Source organism: Helianthus annuus, chromosome 1 (assembly GCF_002127325.2).
Source record: "Helianthus annuus cultivar XRQ/B chromosome 1, HanXRQr2.0-SUNRISE, whole genome shotgun sequence".
Classification (NCBI taxonomy): domain Eukaryota; kingdom Viridiplantae; phylum Streptophyta; class Magnoliopsida; order Asterales; family Asteraceae; genus Helianthus; species Helianthus annuus.
Window position 1 is genome coordinate 93,549,014 of NC_035433.2, and position 23,467 is coordinate 93,572,480.

The following is a 23,467-nucleotide window of genomic DNA, read 5'->3' on the forward strand; positions in this document are numbered from 1 at the left end:
TGGAATTCTCGAAGCTTGCTTTAGTTTTCGATTCACCTCGGTTAGTATCCAAGCTTTGCATGATTATTTAATTGTTATCCTTGCTAACTGTTAAATCGAATACATGATTCATTAATATATATACATAATGCCTGATCTCATGTTTGAATCCCTTGCTTATTGACGATGTTGATTATGGTAAACTAAAACGAAACAAGTGAACACGGTTTGGTTAGTTAAACACGAAGAACTAAACCTGCTATCAATTAGGGTTTTTGGTATTCTGTTCGGATTATTAATCAATATTATAGATCGATTGTAGTGAGGAATCGTGCTCGTATGATACTCGTTATGTAGATGTACTGTTAAGATTTGGTACTTGTTGTGATTTGTTTGGGCATGCATGATCGATGATGATTGTTAATGATGATGACGGCTGTAGATGATTAGGGTTTCTGTTTCTGTAATTGACTGCGTGATATCCGTAACTGATTGTGATCAAACGTAACTGATATGTATCGAATGATACTTGCTACTCGAAACATAGTTGTTGTCGAAAGATGCTTGTTAGTCGAACCATAGTAGTGTTGATCGAAAGATGACTTTTGGTCGAAAGATGACATTAGATTCGAAACATAACTTTCGGTCCGAATGATAACTATGATGACTGTTTGTCGAAAGATTACTAATGTGTCGAAAGATAACAGTGGATCGAAAGATATTAGGGATTATAAACATCCTTCGAAGGATGGGATGTATGTTTGATTTATTTAACATGCCATGCTTGGTGATGAATGTTAACATTTGTATTCGTGTACACTAGCTGTTGAGTAAATATGAAATGATACGTGTTGTGCCGATATGCAAACTGACTGTTGTGTGATACATGATTGATGCATGATATTGGCTGTCAAGCACTATGTGACATTAGATTTGCATGCGTATCATTGCGAACATGAACTGATTTGTTATACGTGCATACAATAGGACGTGATTAATTACTTGTGAGTGCATAACCTAGCATACCGAGCAAACCAAGGTGAGTTCACACAGCCAAGGCATGGGGTTCCCAGGGTGGGAATGGGATTTTGATTATTTACTGGTACTTGTCTATAATGGAACGTAGTGATGTTATGGGATGAACTATGGTACACACGTCACTGTTAGAACTACTGCTAGACTAGTAACACTTATTGAACTGATCTTCGCACACCTGCCAAGGGTTGGCCGCGATATTATGACTGACTTCGCACACCTGCCTTGGAAGGCCGCGAACTGTAATTTACTAATCTTCGCACACCTGCCTGGTAGGCCGCGATACAACTAAACCTAGTCTAGAATACTCGGGATGAACACCCCCTAATATCTTCGCATACCTGCCTGGGAGGCCGCGATGGAAACTAATACGATACGTGACATAACGAACGAACATACTACTACTCACGCTATACTATTACTGAACTGTTAACTGTGAACTCGCTCAACTAGTTGTTGACTCTCTGCTGCATGCCTTGCAGGACATTAGGTACATATGGAGCTTGCACAGGGAGGAGCAGGTCGTTGTGGAGCATGGATTATGTTTTGAACTTATTGAACTTATGTTACACATTTGGGCTTTCATACTTATGCTTCCGCTATACTTATAAACTATGATTATGTTTTGAACACCCATCATATTGAATGATTGGTTTACATTATTATATTTGATATTACATACATGTTCGATATGATTGGTGGCTTGATCCTGGTCAGTCACGCTCCCAAGCGGTGATACTCCGCAGGTGGATTTTGGGGGTGTGACAGATTGGTATCAGAGCCATTGGTTATAGAGAACTTGGTTTTAATATGGAAAAACGTTTTTTAAAACCAGACTATAACCAGAACAGTGCTCTCAACGATCCACAACGACGCTTCGCTCCACGTGCAAGACTCGACATCCTAGGTAATAAGGTTTATGTTTATTGCCTACATGCTAGAATTTGCATAGAACTTTGCTCGTAGTATGCTTACATTACCTTGCTCACAACTTGCCATTGCATGAGAACACTTATGTGCTTACACTCTTCTGTCATCGCACTATTCGCGAACCTTTCTCACTTATGTTGCCTTTGATGTGAAGATCAATGGCCGCACGAATTAACATGACTCAAGCCCAGCTAGAGGCTCTCGTTGCTGCGGCAGTTGCAGCCGCCCAAGCAGGTAGTATACCCTGCAGTATAGACACTAGGATCTTTAGATCCTACATTAATTCTCGTACTTAACTTTGCCCTATTCGTACACAATAGGTCAACACGCGCAACAGCCTGTCTGCACATTCAAGAACTTTATGGAATGCCGTCCCGGCACGTTTAGCGGCACAGAAGGAGCGGTTGGACTCCTTCACTGGTTCGAGAAACTAGAGTCAGTATTCGAAATGTGTGAATGCCCTGAGGAACGCAGGGTGAAATACGCTACCGGTACCCTAGAGGGAATCGCGTTAACTTGGTGGAACGCGCAAGTGCAGATATTCGGGTTGGCAGCTGCTAACGCCACACCCTGGAACGAATTCAAAGAACTTATTAAGAGAGAGTATTGTACACGTGAAGATATTCACAAGTTGGAAGACGAGCTGTATAATTTGAAAATGGTTGGATCGGAGATCGAAGCGTATACTAAACGGTCGAATGAGCTGGCCGTGTTGTGCCCAACCATGGTGGACCCTCCATACAAGCGTATTGAGTTGTATCTCAAAGGTTTGGCACCAGAAATACAGAGTCACGTTACCTCGGCTAACCTCGACAACATCCAGGAAATTCAGCGCCTCGCTCACCGTATTACAGATCAGGCAGTGGATCAGAACAAACTGCCAAAACGTGTCAAGGTTACCACTACTGCTGTCACCACTTCTGCTACTCCCAGTGACAACAAGAGGAAATGGGAGGGGGATTCCAGTAAGGGATCGGTTTCTGTTCAGTCTCAGCAGCGCAAGACAAATGACTATCAGAACCCGAGCCAGCAATCATCTGGCAGTCAGGGACAGGGTGGATATCGGGGAATTCACCCACTGTGTAATAAGTGCAACAAACACCACAGTGGAAGATGTCGCAGGGAACAATGTCAAAGATGCCTCAAGATGGGTCATGAGGCTAAGGATTGTAGGAGCTCTCGGCCAGCAAATCAGAACCAGCAACTCCCACCGCCAGCTCCACAGAACCAGCAGCAGCAACCACAGCGTGGAAATCGGGGATGTTTCCAGTGTGGGGCAGAAGGTCATTACAAACGCGATTGTCCTCAGTTGAACCAGAATCAGAACCACAACAATAACCAGGGCAACGGGAACAACAACAACGGGGGAAACAACAATAACAATGGCAACGAGGCAAGAGGTCGAGTTTTCGTGTTAGGAGGAGGAGACGCAATGAACGCTAATTGAACTTATAACTTATCTTGGGTTTCCATTATTATGTTTACGCTACTCAAACAAAGTTTGGTTTGGACATTAATCGTGTTGGTTTTATGAATTATTTTACCTATTATATTTTATGTTTGGTATGATGGATGGTTTGATATTATTGAGCGCACCTGCCGTATTTATGGACCTTATGAACAGGGTGTGCAAACCTTATCTTGACAAGTTCGTCATTGTCTTCGTCGACGACATTCTGATCTACTCCAAGAGTCAGGAGGAACACGAGCAGCGCTTACGTCTTGTCTTGGAAACTGTACGCAAAGTTTTCAAAATGTGACTTCTGGCTTCGTGAAGTCCACTTCTTAGGCCATGTAGTGAACAAGGATGGGATCCATGTCGATCCATCCAAGGTAGACTCGATCAGAAACTGGCCTGCACCACGTACGCCAACGGAAATACGCCAATTCTTGGGTTTGGCGGGTTACTACAGACGGTTTATTAAAGACTTTTCAAAGATTGCTCAGCCGCTTACGTTACTGACACAGAAGGGTGTTACCTATCGCTGGGGAGAGCCCCAGGAGACTGCTTTTCAGCACTTAAAGGATAGACTTTGCAGCGCACCTATCCTCTCTTTGCCAGAGGGCACAGATGACTTCGTGGTTTATTGTGATGCATCCATTCGGGGACTTGGATGTGTGTTAATGCAGCGCGACAAGGTTATTGCTTACGCTTCACGTCAACTCAAGATTCACGAACGGAACTACACGACGCACGATTTAGAGCTGGGAGCTGTTGTTTTCGCGCTTAAGATATGGCGACACTACCTGTACGGTACCAGGTGCACGATTTATACCGATCACAGGAGTCTCGAGCATATTCTTAAGCAGAAGGATTTGAACATGCGTCAACGGCGATGGGTTGAATTACTGAACGATTACGAATGCGCTATCAAGTACCATCCAGGCAAAGCCAACGTTGTGGCTGATGCCCTCAGTCGGAAAGACACTTTACCTCGGCGCGTGCGAGCGCTACAGCTTACTATTTAGTCTGATCTTCCTGCACGGATACGAAATGCTCAGGTAGAAGCACTGAAACCCGAAAACGTCAAGGCTGAAGCCTTGCGTGACTCACAACAACGAATGGAACAAAAGAAGACGGCGCCTACTTTGTATCGGGGCGTATTTGGGTCCCACGTTATGGCGGCTTACGAGAACTTGTGATGGATGAAGCTCATAAGTCTCGCTACTCGATATATCCAGGTTCGGACAAAATGTACTACGACATCAGAACTGCTTATTGGTGGCCTAGTATGAAGGCTCACATCGCCACCTATGTTGGCAAGTGCTTGACCTGTGCGAGAGTCAAGACAGAGTACCAGAAACCCTCAGACTTACTTCAGCAACCCAGGATACCACAATGGAAATGGGAAGAAATTTCCATGGACTTCGTTACGGGTTACCTAGATCTCAGCGTTGGAATAATACTATATGGGTGATCGTGGACCGACTCACCAAGCCTGCACACTTCCTGGTTATAAAGGAAACGGATAAGTTCTCCACTCTCGCAGACATCTACCTTAAAGAAGTTGTTTCGAGGCACGGGGTGCCCACCTCCACCATTTCGGATCGGGATGCACGATTCACGTCAGAGCTATGGCAAGCAATGCATAAATCTTTCGGCTCACGGTTAGACATGAGCACGGCATATCATCCTCAGGCAACGTTATTGATTTCGGCAACGGCTGGGAAAGGCACCTCCCTTTAGTGGAGTTTTCATACAATAACAGTTACCACACCAGCATTCAAGCCGCTCCATTCGAGGCATTGTACGGACGTAAATGCCGGTCACCTCTCGGTTGGGCAGAGGTGGGGGATAGTCAGGTTACATGACCAGAAATGGTAGTTGACGCTACTGAACGGATTGCACAAATACGACAACGCATGGCGGCAGCGCGACCGTCAGAAAGTCTACGCGGATAAGCGTAAGAAGCCATTGGAATTTCAGGTCGGGGACCGGGTTTTATTAAAAGTCTCACCCTGGAAGGGTGTGGTTCAATTTGGTAAACGAGGCAAACTCAATCCACGGTATGTTGGACCGTTCGAAATCGCTGAAAGAATAGGCCCAGTAGCCTACAGACTGAACCTAACAGCTGAACTCGGTGCAGTTCACAATGTATTTCACGTGTCAAATCTGAAGAAGTGCCTGTCAGATGAGACCCTCATAGTTCCTTTTAAGGAACTCACTATCGACGAGCGGTTGCAGTTCGTCGAGGAACCAGTTGAAATCACGGACCGGGATGTAAGGTCCTCAAACACAAGAGAATCCCTCTTGTTCGAGTTCGTTGGAACTCCCGACGTGGCCCAGAGTACACCTGGGAACGCGAAGATCAGATGACAGAAAAGTACCCCAGTTATTCGAAACCAATGCAACCACTACTGAGGCTGAAGCTACTACTACTGAATTTCGGGACGAAATTCCAAATCAACGGGGGGATGATGTGACACCCCGGGAAAACCAGTGAACTATATAACTTACCTAGCTTCCTCAGTGAGTGCGTACCAAATTTCGGGACGAAATTTCTTTTAAGTTGGGGATAATGTGACAACTCGAGTTTCTGACTTTCACTTTCGCATTAAATGCGCGTTGACTTTGACTGTTTAGTTGTTGGATGGTGGACTTGAAATTGTACGCGTTGTGTTTTAATGAAACGTATTGTCATTTTGCCTATATGTGATTACTTGCTGTGGTAGAAAATAATATTAGAGTTATTATTAAAACACTTAGTCTAGATCGAAACATGACATACAGATCGAAGGATCACGAAAGATAACCTTAGGTTCGAAGGATCTCGAACCATACCCTTCGAGCAAAGGTAGGATCCTTCGACATCTTTCGGCCCGAAGGACCACGAAACATATCCTTCGACTAGAATCCAGATCTTTCGGCCCAGTCTTTCTAATGGGCTTGGCCCATTCCTGTGATACGTTTATATACGTGAATGCATGTAGTCGGCAGTCACTTTCAACCCTAGAGCCTTTCTGTGAGTGACGGCAATTTGGAATTCTCGAAGCTTGCTTTAGTTTTCGATTCACCTCGGTTAGTATCCAAGCTTTGCATGATTATTTAATTGTTATCCTTGCTAACTGTTAAATCGAATACATGATTCATTAATATATATACATAATGCCTGATCTCATGTTTGAATCCCTTGCTTATTGACGATGTTGATTATGGTAAACTAAAACGAAACAAGTGAACACGGTTTGGTTAGTTAAACACGAAGAACTAAACCTGCTATCAATTAGGGTTTTTGGTATTCTGTTCGGATTATTAATCAATATTATAGATCGATTGTAGTGAGGAATCGTGCTCGTATGATACTCGTTATGTAGATGTACTGTTAAGATTTGGTACTTGTTGTGATTTGTTTGGGCATGCATGATCGATGATGATTGTTAATGATGATGACGGCTGTAGATGATTAGGGTTTCTGTTTCTGTAATTGACTGCGTGATATCCGTAACTGATTGTGATCAAACGTAACTGATATGTATCGAATGATACTTGCTACTCGAAACATAGTTGTTGTCGAAAGATGCTTGTTAGTCGAACCATAGTAGTGTTGATCGAAAGATGACTTTTGGTCGAAAGATGACATTAGATTCGAAACATAACTTTCGGTCCGAATGATAACTATGATGACTGTTTGTCGAAAGATTACTAATGTGTCGAAAGATAACAGTGGATCGAAAGATATTAGGGATTATAAACATCCTTCGAAGGATGGGATGTATGTTTGATTTATTTAACATGCCATGCTTGGTGATGAATGTTAACATTTGTATTCGTGTACACTAGCTGTTGAGTAAATATGAAATGATACGTGTTGTGCCGATATGCAAACTGACTGTTGTGTGATACATGATTGATGCATGATATTGGCTGTCAAGCACTATGTGACATTAGATTTGCATGCGTATCATTGCGAACATGAACTGATTTGTTATACGTGCATACAATAGGACGTGATTAATTACTTGTGAGTGCATAACCTAGCATACCGAGCAAACCAAGGTGAGTTCACACAGCCAAGGCATGGGGTTCCCAGGGTGGGAATGGGATTTTGATTATTTACTGGTACTTGTCTATAATGGAACGTAGTGATGTTATGGGATGAACTATGGTACACACGTCACTGTTAGAACTACTGCTAGACTAGTAACACTTATTGAACTGATCTTCGCACACCTGCCAAGGGTTGGCCGCGATATTATGACTGACTTCGCACACCTGCCTTGGAAGGCCGCGAACTGTAATTTACTAATCTTCGCACACCTGCCTGGTAGGCCGCGATACAACTAAACCTAGTCTAGAATACTCGGGATGAACACCCCCTAATATCTTCGCATACCTGCCTGGGAGGCCGCGATGGAAACTAATACGATACGTGACATAACGAACGAACATACTACTACTCACGCTATACTATTACTGAACTGTTAACTGTGAACTCGCTCAACTAGTTGTTGACTCTCTGCTGCATGCCTTGCAGGACATTAGGTACATATGGAGCTTGCACAGGGAGGAGCAGGTCGTTGTGGAGCATGGATTATGTTTTGAACTTATTGAACTTATGTTACACATTTGGGCTTTCATACTTATGCTTCCGCTATACTTATAAACTATGATTATGTTTTGAACACCCATCATATTGAATGATTGGTTTACATTATTATATTTGATATTACATACATGTTCGATATGATTGGTGGCTTGATCCTGGTCAGTCACGCTCCCAAGCGGTGATACTCCGCAGGTGGATTTTGGGGGTGTGACAGTTCGTTATAGCATATATCGTATTTCCATCGCGGCCTCCCAGGCAGGTATGCGAAGATATTAGTGGATGTTCCTCCCAAGTATTCTAGACTAGGTTTATTTGTATCGCGGCATACCAGGCAGGTGTGCGAAGATTAGTATGTTTAGTTCGCGGCCTTCCTAAGGCAGGTGTGCGAAGTCAGTCATAATATCGCGGCCAACCCTTGGCAGGTGTGCGAAGATCAGTTCAGTAAGTGTTACTAGTCTAGTCGTATCATATCGTTCGGTTCTATCAGCTGAGTATGTACAATAATTCAACAAATCCCATTCCCACCCGGGAACCCCATGCCTTGGCTGTGTGAACTCACCTTGGGTTTGCTCGGTATGCTAAGTATGGGCTTGTAATTAATCAATCACGTCCTAGAGTATGCACGTATACACAATCAGTTTGAATTCATACAGTTCACGTATAAGCATAATCAATGATCACCAAGTAGTACACATCACTAATCAACATCACACAAGTCATGCATAGTGTTTAACAGCAGTTGGATAATCCAGTTAACATTTAACAGAATTAACTCAGGTTACTGTGAAAAGTACACAAGTTGGCGAAACACACTTATTGGCGAAACACAGGTTGACGAAACATAATCTGTTTCGTCAAGCATTCTTTTGGCGAAACAAGTTTCTGTTTCGTTGATGACCCTAGGCGAATCACAAATTCTATTTCGTCAACTTCTCCTTGGCGAAACACACTCTCTGTTTCGCCAAGCTCCTATTTCGTCAAACATTCTTTTACGTCCATAAGTCAGTTACGTCAATCACGCCAAACAGTTACAGAACTTATCTCAGAAACCCTAATCATTCTAGAGCAGCCGTTACTCTTTATCATCAATCATCAAGCAGAACATACGATTAATCATTTGAATATTATACTATTAAACCGTACCCTACACATAACAGTTACGGAACCGACACGTAATTCATCATATCATTAGACGTTCATACAGTTATTACTAGTTCTGATTCGTGAGTTCAGGAAATCACCATGTGGTTACATTCAAATCAGTTTCATCAAATGTGCAAACGGATAGACATGTTTCACATAAATCTAAGTAACCAACTACTTATGCATAACGATATCAGAATCAACATATTGACATCAGGTTTAGAGATCAACAGCATATGCACATCACGTATAAAGAAACCAAAGGATCAAGAAATCGATTTAGCAACCATGCAACTAACCGAGGTAGATGGTACGAAGGTTTAATCGTTCACGAGAGCTTGGGGAATACACAGGGCTGCCGTCAATTGCAGGAGCGTTCTAGGGTTCTGATTTTTGCTAAAGTGTGACGAATGAGGGGTTTCCGTCTAACATATACGTGTTTTAGTGGTCCTGGGCCCTTAATGGGCTTGACGAATCATATGGGCCGGCGAAACAAGCTTTGTTTCATCAAGAGTGGGCTGGCGAAACAGGCTTCTGTTTCATCAAGGTTGGAGTTGGCGAATCACCTGATTCGTCGAATTCATTCAAGTGCTAAACGATCTAAGTTTTCTGATAAGTCACAAGTTATACATATACAACCAAACACAATTCGTTTCATTATAACACAACGTGTGCAGTTACAAGTCAACCAAGTCAAACAGTCAAAGTCAATGGTCAAAGTCAATGTGCATTAAATACAAAATGAAAGTCAAAAGTTCGAGTTGTCACAACTTCGTCTTGTATCGAGTCATGTAATGAGATAGGATAGGATAATCAGTGCTCGGGGTGCTAGAAACTGAATTTAGTGGATATAATGCTGATTCCGCTTGAAAGTGCCAGAGACCATTTCAAGCGAAATCATATTAAGCTGATTCCGCTTGAAAGTGCCATTGGCCATTTCAAGCGAAATCACAACAATATATATAGGGGCACTTGGTTTTTCATTTGTAACTTTAGGATCTGAGTAGCGAAGCTCTGCCGAATTGTCTCCAGGTTGTAAATCAGTGTTAACTCAATAATAGAGACATTATAATTACATCGAGCGTCCGTTTCATTGATTCCGCCTTTGATTCGAATAAACAACTCTTCTGATCGATTCATTCGGGTCATACAAAGATCCTACAAGTGGTATCAGAGCTTAGGAGGAAGAGTTTAGCTTGATATCATCAGTTTTCTGACTTCTACACCTTCTTTTTCAAATTGGACAAGATTTCATGGACAAAATGGACTAAATTTTTTATAGAACATGCGAAACAATGTTTTAACAAATCCTTGTGAGTTTCAGACTTAAAATCGGATTAAAGTGACAAAAATGGGCCAAAAAGCTGATTCCGCTTGAATGAACATTCTAATTCCGCTTGAAAAGTTCAGTTGATTTCGCTTGAAAAGTACTATTCCGCTTGAGATTAGCAAGTGATTTCGCTTGAATCTGCTATTTCGTTTGAAAGTTCATCTGATTCCGCTTCAAAGTCTAATTTCGCTTGAAACAAGTGATTCCGCTTGAAAGTGGGATTCCGTTTGAAGTTCTGATTTCGCTTGAAGTGTCATTCAAGTGATTCCGTTTGAACAAGTGATTTCACTTCAAGAGTGATTCCGCTTGAAGTCTTATTTCGCTCCAAAGTGTCCTCTTGTGTCTAGATCATTTCACATCAACCGAGTGTCAGTCTGTTTCAGATTAGTTGATATTGTTTAAACTGATTGTGTTTGTTTGTTTGTGTTTGCCTCCAGGTTATAATTCAAGAAATTCACATCATGTCTGAAGAATTCTACAACACGTTTTCAACGCATTTACATCCGAGTCTTCCGAAATTTCAACAGTCACGCCAAAAACCATAACGAAAGCGATAAATGAGAATATTAAGCATGACAACTTCTACGGCACACATTCAAAACCACCGACTCTGGAAAGTATTGAAGATTATACTTGGTGGAAAGAGCGGTTTATCAACTGGGCAAAAGCATATGCACACGAAAGCTGGTTCTGTCTGGAGTTTGGATATGAACGACCAAAAGATGATAAAGGTGAAGATCTTCCACTCAAGAGATTAACCAAAGATGACAAAGCAGAATTTGCAGCTGAACAAAGAATGATTGCTTTAATCCAATCTTCAATCAGAAATGATATGTTTGCTTTATTGCAACATGACGGGTCATCAAAATCTGTCTGGGAAGCCTTGAAGGTTAAGGCAGAGGGGGGTAAACAAATAAAGAAAAACAAAATTGCTTTACTAAAGAAAGAGTTCGATTTGTTTAATAGTTTAAAAGGAGAGACTGTGAGGCAGATGATTGAGAGATTCGGTCATTTAAAAGTAGAACTTGATTGTTTTGGAATAGTTAAAACAAGAGAAGAAATCATTGATAAAATCATAGAAGCGTTACCACGAGCTGATCAGTGGCAATCGTTTTTTTTTTATTCTAAAAAATGATGCTTTGTATGATACAATTTCTCTTGATGTTTTGATAGAAAAGATTGAAAGTCATGAACTGGAGTTGCAGAAACAGAACAAGATGAGCAGTTCTTCGCATCAACAGAATGTTGGCCTTTAATACAAAGGAAGTTTACCTTCGGTGAAAGCTGATAGTTCACCAAAGACAGTATTCAGTGGTGAGAGGACAAAAGAGCCACAGAAGAGCTCATCAAGTTATGATCCGGGTTATCATTCATCGGCTTCAAAAGCTAGTTCTGAAGAAGCAGAGGAGATACTGTGCAACATTGCTCTTAAGTTGAAAAATTCTCCTGCAATGAGCATCAATGCTGCTAAACAACAAATGAGTTTTCTTGAATCTATTCTGGAATCATATGAAGGTCTAGTTGCAGGCAAAATTGGAAATTCAGAGTTAACCAAAGAAGACTACGACCAGATTGATCCAGAAGAGATGGAACTCATTGGCATCCATTGGTGTTTGGCAAGTTGCATTCGCAGAGCTCAAAGATACATGGAGATTACCGGGAAGCAATCTTTGGGTGGTCAGTCAACGAAGCTTGGATTTGACAAATCCAAAATGACCTGCTTCAAATGTAAGCAAAAAGGTCATTTCAAGAGAGAATGCACTAATTCTGCAGCTGGAGGAAATGAACGTCCTTTCAATGATGATTATTATCGGAAGGCAATCTATCACCGAAGCAAAGAAGAGCCGAAAATGATTGAAGATAAACCCAAGTCAAGAGCTTGTGCATTTTTCCATGATGATGAAGGATTTGACTGGAGTCAGATTCTTCCAGAAGAAGATCGTGTTGATTATCAATTCAAAATTAGAACATTGGAAGATGATCAAACTTTACACAAAAAGCATGATCATTATGCTTTTGTTGCTGAAATAAAAGAAGAAAACAATGAAGAAAAAGACACAACTGAGACAAAAGAGAAAACTCGAGAAGAGATTTTGAATGAGAAAACTTATGGAGAAAGAAACATTGCTTTGAACGGAATGAATGAAATGCAAGAAGAGTATGAGAGTGCTGTCAGCAACAAGAGATGGGATAAAAAGAGAGAGTGCTACTTCAACAGAGAAGGTGAACCAGTTGTTCCAAAGAAAGACATAATCTTTGAAGATGTTCTTCTCATAATTCCTTCATCGGCTGAATATTATAGAAATGTTCTAAAAGATGACACGTATGCAAAAAGGCATGAAAAGGAAATCAAATATGCCATGACTTCGTGTTTGAGAAAGAGAGATGAAGAGAGAATGAAGAAGAGTGTTGAAGAAATGTTGATCAACTTGAAGAAAACTGCTGAAGAAGTAAAAGCTGAAGCTGTTCAAGTTGAGGTTGAGAAGAAAATTGAAGTTGTAAAAGAGGAAGATTTGAAAGTTGTTGAGACAGAAAAGATTGAAGAAAAAGTTGAGGTGTATGAAGAAGTTGAGAAAGCTGTTACTGAAGAACAGCAGATTGTAGAAGATGAGAAGAAAACTGAAAGTTTGACTGAGGTAACGATTGAGAATTTGAAGTCTGCTAGTGATGAGAAGAAGGAAGAGCTGAAGCAGACAAAGGCAGTTGAAAACACCAAAGTGCCAATCACTGAGGTAAATTCTGATTTTGAAATCTTAAAACCGATTGAGCAATGCAAGAAATGCATGGAAATATGCAGAGCTTGTACTGAAAAAGATGAGAAGTTCAGAACAAGAGATCTTGAATTCACAAAAATCGAAAACATTTTCAAAGAAAAATGCAAAGAAATGCTAGAAAATGAAAAAGTTTTAAAAGAAAATGATGAAAAACTTTCAGAAAAATATAAAAATTTAGAAAAAGAAAATGATATTTTGAAAGAAAATGTTTTGAAAAAGACAGAGGAATGTGATCAAAAAGAAAATGTTTGTCAAGAAATGAAGAAAGAATATGACTCAATAAAATTGGCATATCACATTACAAAAGAGTCATATGAAAAGGTGAAGGGTGAAATGAAGTTTGTTCAATCAAGATTGAATTATTGTTCTGAAACATCAAAGGAACTAAAAAGAATGTATGAAATTAAACAAGGTGTTGTAAATTCATATATTGAAGATGTTGCTAAGCTAAGGCGACAGATTGCTGATTTAGAATAGGATAACAACAAATTAAAAAGTTATCACGCGTCATCATATGTGCTTGAACGTATTTTCAACATAAAACCGGATGGAAAAGATTCTGAGCAAAAACCAGAAAGGCATTGGCTCAGAGTTTCATCAAGTTCTACCACCGGAAAAGTTTGTGTTTTATGATGATGAAAAGGTTGAAAAAGCTTTCAACATGGTAGATCTGCCAGACAACATTGACGTAACCTTTTCCAAATCTGATGATTCTAGTGATTCAGAGGTAGTAGGTAAGGTCGTTGAAAGTGTGTTGAAAGAAGAGTCAGCTGAATCAGGTAGTTCTGAATCACAGAATGAAAATGAAGGTAATTTTCATGATAGATATCTCAAAAACTCAAAATCTGAGAAAAATTTAAATGATGATTCAAAAGGATTAGTTTATACCATGATTGGATCGGACAAATTGTTCTTAGATGTTGTATTCCCGATTCAGAATGTGATTTCAGAAAAGATTGACAAAGTTTTCAAAATGGTTGAAATTGAAAAATCTGAAATTCCAAAGTTTGCTGGTAAAGGTCACAAAACTTTTTATAATAAACCTGGTTTTAAGAAGAAAAACATGAAGGCTGGGTTGGGTTATAAAAAGAAACAAAATTGGAAGAAAAATGAAACACAAAATTTTCAGGCAAAAATGAGTTTTGTTCAAGGAAAAGTTTAGCAGAAGAAAAATAACTCAAATTTGGACAACAGTCTAATGATGAGTTTCATGCTCAGAAAAAGCAACAACATCAGGTCAAAGATGTGTCCAAGAGAACATGTTTCAAATGTGATCAAATTGGAGATCTTGCTCGCAAGTTTCCAAATCTGAAACCTATTGATGTTGAGATGAAAAAGAAGTCTGAAAATGTTGAGAAACAAAAATATGAGAATGTGAAACAAAGGTCAACCAGATTTGATTCAAAACAAACTTGGAAGTACAACACAAACAAGTTTGCTTCGAATCAAAATTGGAAATCAAACCCGAACAGGTTCGATGCAAGACATACCTGGAATTCTCACACACCCAGATTCAGAACAACGCAAAGTTGGAAAACATCAGTTGATATGACAAAACCCCAACAGTTTTGGAAACCTAATATTGTTCAAAAACAAAGTGTTAAAAAAGAATCACATTTTTACAAATGAGGTACTCCTAAAGGTCAAACATGGTGTCCTAAGAAACCAATGACTTCGGTAAAAGATGAGAAAGTTGAAGTCAAAGTTGAAAAAGTCTTTGATGACAAAGATTTTTTGAAACTGCATGATACATATTGTGTGGAAATGCCTAAGGTCAAATAGACCTGGGTTAAATTGTTCAAATGATCAAATTGTTGTATGTGCAGGTGCTCGAAGAAACCAAAGATTGTGAGAATGGAAAACTGAGCAGCCTGGCATGACGGGAAGAAGAGGCTGCTGTTGGACCCTGTGTTGGTTGAAACATGGAGTTTAGTTTGTTTGTTTTCTATACATAAATAAACAATATTTCAAAAACCCTAAAAAATTTGAAAAATTAAAAACCAAAAATATGTTTTTAGTTTGTTAAAAATTTGAAAAACCAAAAATATGTTTGTTTTTAATTTTTTGTCAAAAATAGAAAATTACACAAATATGTGTGTTGATTGAATATGCCGAAACCCTCACGGCGGAACAAACATGATTAATTTCACAAGATTGAGAAACGGTTTTCAAACTGTAAAAATCAATGTGTTGTAAATCATGGGGGTATTTACTGCTTTTTGTGCAATATGGTTCACAGTTAGCAGAAAATGGATGGCGAGACAAAGCTATCAGTATCGGTTTGTCAAATTTTCTTTAAATGGTTTTGCATTTTAGGGGGAGAAAAATTGTCAGAAAATCAAAAAACATTAGAAAATTTGAAAAAGCCAAAAACATGATAAAATTCGAAAATTGAGTTTTTGTGTAAAAAGAGGAAATGATAGTACATCAGTAGACAGTTACAGTATGCTAAAGAAATGTAATGATTAAATAGCATTAAACAGTCTCACTGATGATATGCCGATAGGTTTTTATACATTTAGTAAACTTTTTCGGGATATAAACCTAAATTCAAACTTTCTTATTTCGTGGGGAACACTACTTGGATATATAGGTAACCCCTAAAATCTCGTTTGAAGGACCCCTCTTTCTGAGATACTAGGTCTTTATACTTAGTGATATCTGGGGTATTATCCTGGGACTTCTGATTTTGCGGAAGCAATGGCCTAGTCCCCGTATAATATTTTCTGCTTGGTTGAAATATAGCACCGCCCTCAGCAAAAAAAAAAAAAAAATGATGAAACATTGAAAAATGCTAATCATGTGCTGTTGAAGAAAAGATTCTCTGAAGGGAACATACCTAAAGTCGAACCGTCATCTCTCTGCTGAACGGAAGTTCTGACCTGAGCTCTCACATTTTCGCATCTAACCTTTTACAGATATCATCTAGGAATACTCACCTGTAAGACTGAATATTGGGATCTGGATACGGGAGTATATTCAAGAGGTGGGACACATGAATGAGTTTAAGTTCTTAAAACACCTAATTCGTATCCTGAATCAGTTGAAGTTTGTGTGAAAATTTAAGTGGATAAGTATATCGACAATCTAAGTGAATTGTTTAATTCTTAATGTGTAACTAAGCTCAACGGTACTTGTGACTTGTCAAAAACTGATATGATCCTCTGACGCATACTCAAACAAAAATATTGTCTGTAAATATGTTTGTACATATTTTTTTTCTGCTTTATATTTCAGAAAATACAAAAAGATTTTTGATTCTGCTTTATTTTCGACAACTGATGTCTGAGATGCTGAGTGTCAAAATCTAAGTAAGCTGATTGTGTTTCTGAAAATAAACAAGTTCATTAATTTGAAACTTGAATTTTTTTAACAAAAATCAAAAACAGTTTGTGATATCTCCAAGGTCATTAGTTTGGACTTGGATGATTAACTGTGAGGGATATTGGATACTTAACACTGCCAAATCTGTAAAGATTGTTGATAGGGGGAGTGATTTAGAAAATTTGATAGAGCCAGATTACAATTTCTGGAAGTCTAAAACGTTGTTACTTATAAACGTATGAGTGTTGCAGATATTGTACTAGACTACGATCCTAATAGCATAGTCTAAGGGGGAGTCTGAAGACGAGCTCAAAGCAAGGGGGAGCTTGTAACCTGAAAGCTAGGTGTCGATCCCTAAAGCACGGAAGCTTGATGAAAGGGGGAGCCTGAAGAAGCTGACACAGCAAGAGACAGAGTCAGATTCTGGTAGAATGATAAAGATAGAGTCAGGATGAGATTCTGAACCTGTGAAGAAAAGAAAAAGATTGATAGATGCTTACAGTGTTAGACAATTTGGGAAGAGCATGAAGACTGATCAAGACTGAAGATATGTCATGATAGAGACTCGACACTGAAGACTTCGTCAACATCCAAGGGGGAGTCTGTTAGTGCAGTATGTCTATTGACTTCGTCTTGTATCGAGTCATGTAATGAGATAGGATAGGATAATCAGTGCTCGGGGTGCTAGAAACTGAATTTAGTGGATATAATGCTGATTCTGCTTGAAAGTGCCAGAGACCATTTCAAGCGAAATCATATTAAGCTGATTCCGCTTGAAAGTGCCCTTGGCCATTTCAAGCGAAATCACAACAATATATATAGGGGCACTTGGTTTTTCATTTGTAACTTTGGGATCTGAGTAGCGAAGCTCTGCTGAATTGTCTCCAGGTTGTAAATCAATGTTAACTCAATAATAGAGACATTATAATTACATCGAGCATCCATTTCATTGATTCCGCCTTTGATTCGGATAAACAACTCTTCTGATCGATTCATTCGGGTCATACAATGATCCTATACAAACGAACCGGAAAAATAGGTTCTAAATAAAGAATATCCAGAACAGACCATCTTACTAGGGCACGCCATTTCACCGGCAATACGATTACAGTTGAAGGAATTACCTTCAAACAATAAAGACATCTTCGCCTGGTGCCCAGCAGATATGACTGGGGTCCCACGAGATATAGCGCAACACTGTTTGAACGTCCGACCCTCAGCGGAACCTGTCGCGCAAGGAAGACGCAGTCTCAGTGCTGAAAAGGCAGAAGCAATGAACGAACAAGTAACAGAGTTACTCAACGCTGGGATCCTGCGCGAAGTACAATGCCAGACCTGGGTCACCAACCCAGTAATGGTTCAAAAACAAAATGGCGGGTGGCGCATGTGTGTCGACTTTAAAGACCTCAACAAAGCTTGCCCGAAGGATTGTTATGCGCTGCCGGAAATAGACAAGAAGGTTGACTCTCTAGCGTCCTTTCGCTGGAAGAGTTTTCTAGACTGTTACAAGGGCTATCATCAAGTCCAGATGAAAGAGGAAGACGAAGACAAAATAGCCTTCCGTACATATAAAGGCATCTTTTGCTATACGAAAATGCCCTTTGGTCTCCGTAATGCAAGAGCTACTTACCAGCGCTTAATGGACACAGTCTCCGGGGAAGACATTGGTAAAACAATAGAAGTATATATGGATGACCTCGTCATCATGAGCCAAGAAGAAGAAACCATGCTCGCAAACATTCAGCGCACGTTTGATTCTTTACGCAGCGTCAATCTAAAACTTAACCCAACAAAGTGCTCATTCGGAATGGAAGAGGGAAAATTTTTGGGGTTCATAGGAACTAGAGACAGTTTTAAGGTAAACCCGGAGAAAGTACAAGCCATCAAGCTAATGTCGTCACCTGCAATAATGAAAGAAATGCAACGACTCGCGGGACGATTAGCAGCCTTGAACAGATTCTTGGCAAATCACGCTGCGAAGTCTTATCTATTCATTAGCACACTGCGCAATTGTGCCAAGAAAAGCCATCAAAAACTGTTTGTGATATCTCCAAGGTCATTAGTTTGGACTTGGATGATTAACTGTGAGGGATATTGGATACTTAACACTGCCAAATCTGTAAAGATTGTTGATAGGGGGAATGATTTAGAAAATTTGATAGAGCCAGATTACAATTTCTGGAAGTCCAAAACGTTGTTACTTATAAACGTATGAGTGTTGCAGATATTGTACTAGACTACGATCCAAATAGCATAGTCTAAGGGGGAGTCTGAAGACGAGCTCAAAGCAAGGGGGAGCTTGTAACCTAAAAGCTAGGTGTCGATCCCTAAAGCACGGAAGCTTGATGAAAGGGGGAGCCTGAAGAAGCTGACACAGCAAGAGTCAGAGTCAGATTCTGGTAGAATGATAAAGATAGAGTCAGGATGAGATTCTGAACCTGTGAAGAAAAGAAAAAGATTGATAGATGCTTACAGTGTTAGACAATTTGGGAAGAGCATGAAGACTGATCAAGACTGAAGATATGTCATGATAGAGACTCGACACTGAAGACTTCGTCAACATCCAAGGGGGAGTCTGTTAGTGCAGTATGTCTATTGACTTCGTCTTGTATCGAGTCATGTAATGAGATAGGATAGGATAATCAGTGCTCGGGGTGCTAGAAACTGAATTTAGTGGATATAATGCTGATTCTGCTTGAAAGTGCCAGAGACCATTTCAAGCGAAATCATATTAAGCTGATTCCGCTTGAAAGTGCCCTTGGCCATTTCAAGCGAAATCACAACAATATATATAGGGGCACTTGGTTTTTCATTTGTAACTTTGGGATCTGAGTAGCGAAGCTCTGCTGAATTGTCTCCAGGTTGTAAATCAATGTTAACTCAATAATAGAGACATTATAATTACATCGAGCATCCATTTCATTGATTCCGCCTTTGATTCGGATAAACAACTCTTCTGATCGATTCATTCGGGTCATACAATGATCCTATACAAACGAACCGGAAAAATAGGTTCTAAATAAAGAATATCCAGAACAGACCATCTTACTAGGGCACGCCATTTCACCGGCAATACGATTACAGTTGAAGGAATTACCTTCAAACAATAAAGACATCTTCGCCTGGTGCCCAGCAGATATGACTGGGGTCCCACGAGATATAGCGCAACACTGTTTGAACGTCCGACCCTCAGCGGAACCTGTCGCGCAAGGAAGACGCAGTCTCAGTGCTGAAAAGGCAGAAGCAATGAACGAACAAGTAACAGAGTTACTCAACGCTGGGATCCTGCGCGAAGTACAATGCCAGACCTGGGTCACCAACCCAGTAATGGTTCAAAAACAAAATGGCGGGTGGCGCATGTGTGTCGACTTTAAAGACCTCAACAAAGCTTGCCCGAAGGATTGTTATGCGCTGCCGGAAATAGACAAGAAGGTTGACTCTCTAGCGTCCTTTCGCTGGAAGAGTTTTCTAGACTGTTACAAGGGCTATCATCAAGTCCAGATGAAAGAGGAAGACGAAGACAAAATAGCCTTCCGTACATATAAAGGCATCTTTTGCTATACGAAAATGCCCTTTGGTCTCCGTAATGCAAGAGCTACTTACCAACGCTTAATGGATACAGTCTCCGGGGAAGACATTGGAAAACAATAGAAGTATATATGGATGACCTCGTCATCATGAGCCAAGAAGAAGAAACCATGCTCGCAAACATTCAGCGCACGTTTGATTCTTTACGCAGCGTCAATCTAAAACTTAACCCAACAAAGTGCTCATTCGGAATGGAAGAGGGAAAATTTTTGGGGTTCATAGTAACTAGAGACGGTTTTAAGGTAAACCCGGAGAAAGTACAAGCCATCCAGCTAATGTCGTCACCTGCAATAATGAAAGAAATGCAACGACTCGCGGGACGATTAGCAGCCTTGAACAGATTCTTGGCAAATCACGCTGCGAAGTCTTATCTATTCATTAGCACACTGCGCAATTGTGCCAAGAAAAGCCATTTTCAGTGGACACCAGAAGCGGAAACAACCTTCAAGCAAATGAAGGAATGTTTAATCCAGTTACCAACATTAACAGCACCACGAGAAAAAGAACCGCTAATCTTGTACTTTTCCGCATCAGAGGTAGCGGTTGGCGCAGTGTTGATGGTAGAAAGAGAGAACGTTCAGACCCCGATATACTACATTAGCAAGATGCTAACTGGCCCAGAGACGCGCTACTCGATGATAGAAAAACTGGTCCTCGCGCTAGTACATTCATCACAATGATTACGCCGGTATTTCTCTGGTCATGTTATTACAGTTCTCACTAATTATCTCCTAGGCCAAATTCTATCCAAACCCGATGTCGCGGGGAGATTAGCTAAATGGGCCATCGAGCTGGGAGGATACAATATCCTATATAGACCTCGACCAGCAATCAAAGGGGAAGTTTTAGCAAACTTCACCACAGAAGTTCCCATAGACAAAGTGCAGGAATGTGAGGCGATCCAAAACCCTATTCCAGTCTTTGACGATAGGCTTTGGATGTTACACATAGATGGGGCTTCTAACGATGATGGAGCAGGCCCAGGCCTTCGATTGGTTAGCCCAGACGATCACGAGCTTACATACGCGATACGCTTGGATTTCAAAAGCACAAACAACGAGGCAGAATATGAAGCGTTTGTAGCAGGCCTCCGTTTGGCGCTTAAAATGGGAGCAAAAAACCTCGAAGCTTACGTTGATTCAAAGCTAGTGGCCGAGCAAGTTAATGGGCACTACGATGCAAAGGGTGAAGCCATGGCGTTATACCTGGAACAAGCGCGAATGCTTATCAGCCAATTCCAAACATTCAAGATAATTCACATAAACATAAGTGAAATTAAGCATGCAGACGCATTGAGCAAACTGGCGGCCATCAGTTTCAAACATCTAGCAAAGGAAGTGCGCATAGAGGTGTTGTCCAACCCATCCGTTCCTCTCAAACAAGTAAACGTCATTGAGGTCGGCAACCCATCCTGGATGTCTCCGATCATCATGTACTTACAACATGGCAAACTACCGGAAGGGAAAGTGAAAGCTAGGAAGATCCAGAACAAAGCGCTAAATTACGAAATAGCGGACGGTATTCTATACCGGAAGTCATTTATGGGCCCACTCCTACGATGCGTCGACAAAACAGATACGCAATACTTAGTCAGGGAAATCCACGAAGGATTATGTGGGATACACGCCGGGCCACGCATGGTAGTAGCAAAGATAATGGACGTAGTCTATTACTGGCCAGGGATGCATGTGGACGCGGTGGAATTATTACGTAAATGCGCAGCTTGCCAGCGCCACGCACCAAAAACCCTCCGTCCAAAAAATCCGCTCGTACCGGTCACTTCCGCCTGGCCTTTTCAACAATGGGGTATCAACCTTGTTGGTCCTTTTCCTGATGCGCCAGGCGTAGTTAAATTCATTATTGTAGCAGTTGACTACTTCACTAAGTGGGTAGAAGCCAAGGCATTGGCGTCAACTACAGCGATGGTAATCCGCAAGTTTATATGGGAACATATCATCTATCGGTTCGGGTTACCCTTGCGCATTATTTCAGATAATGGCACAAATTTCGCCTCAGAAGACCTCCAGAAGTGGTTTAAAGAAATGAAAATCGAACAAAACTTTGCTCCTGTGGCGCACCCACAAGCAAATGGGCAGGGTGAAAGTATAAATAAACAAATAGTTGACGGCATCAAGGCGAGACTAGGGACGACGCGCAGAGGATGGGTAGATGAGCTCCCCAGCATCCTATGGGCTCATCGCACCACGCCAAAAATGAGTACGGGGGAAACCCCATTTGGCCTGGTATACGGATCAGAGGTGGTAATACCAGCAGAAATAGGCCTCCCATCGCCGCGCATGATTGCCATGGAGAAACAAAACAATGAAAAAGAACGAAGGTGGGATCTAGACCTCCTCGAGGAAAGGCGCGAGAATGCGGCCATCGCGGAGGCTAGATATAAGTCCAAACTTGAAAAATATTATAACGCGCGCGTCCGGGTATGTACCTTCGTCCTAGGAGACTTCGTCCTGCGTGACAACGAAGCGTCCAACGTGGAGAAGCTGGGCAAATTAGCACCTAAATGGGAAGGATCATACATTATCAACGAAGTCCTAGGCAAAGGGGCATATACCCTAAAAAGAATCAACGAAACAACTGTTCCTCGCACCTGGAACACGCAGCAACTGCGCAGATGCTACATATGGCCAAGATATTCAAAAAGCCAGACTTTTACAGGCAATATATTTTTTCTATTTTCACTTTGTATTATTGGCCTCGTGCCTTATTAATGCAAAAGTTATCTTTACATGTTATTGTTTGTTACAAATTGCATATAATTCCTTTGGTACACGCGAAAACAATATGGTAAACATTGTACGCCTCATGAACGGTCTAAATAAGCACAACTCCGCGCACATTCTAGACCTACGTTCACACATGAGAACAATACCATTCTCATTCGCTCTACCTAAACAAAGAAATTATACACATGCAACATATTATAATCCAAACACAATTACCAAAAAAAATATGCACAACAATGCACCGTAATGTTACTAGTGCAACAAAGCACTTTAACAAAAATTTACAAAACACAACATTATATCAAAAAATAGTTACAAATTTAAACAAGCTACACACCAGGAAACATATCTAAAACACCAAACGGAGTATGAAGAACTTCACCATACTCAGAAAGAGGGTGGGGATCGACAATCCAAGGGTTAGCATCCCCCCCATCATCTTCAGCAACAACAACTTCCTCACCGATCGGAACCACAGCCGGCAGAGTAGAAGGAGTACCACGGCGGCACCGTTGGTACACAATAGAGCACCGACCCTTCCAATCAGCCGGAAATGCTTGAGACACAAGATGT

The 23,467-nt window shown here is 40.8% G+C and overlaps 1 protein-coding gene across 1 annotated transcript; it reads left to right on the top strand.

Moving 5' to 3' along the window:
- The first annotated feature begins 12,314 nt into the window (after positions 1-12,314).
- On the top strand, positions 12,315-15,118 carry LOC110893541 (translation initiation factor IF-2-like). Its single transcript, XM_022140646.1, has 3 exons — positions 12,315-12,687; positions 12,781-13,196; positions 15,065-15,118. The coding sequence occupies exons 1-3, from the start codon at positions 12,315-12,317 to the stop codon at positions 15,116-15,118; spliced, it is 843 nt and encodes a 280-aa protein (XP_021996338.1).
- Positions 15,119-23,467: the final 8,349 nt, after the last annotated feature.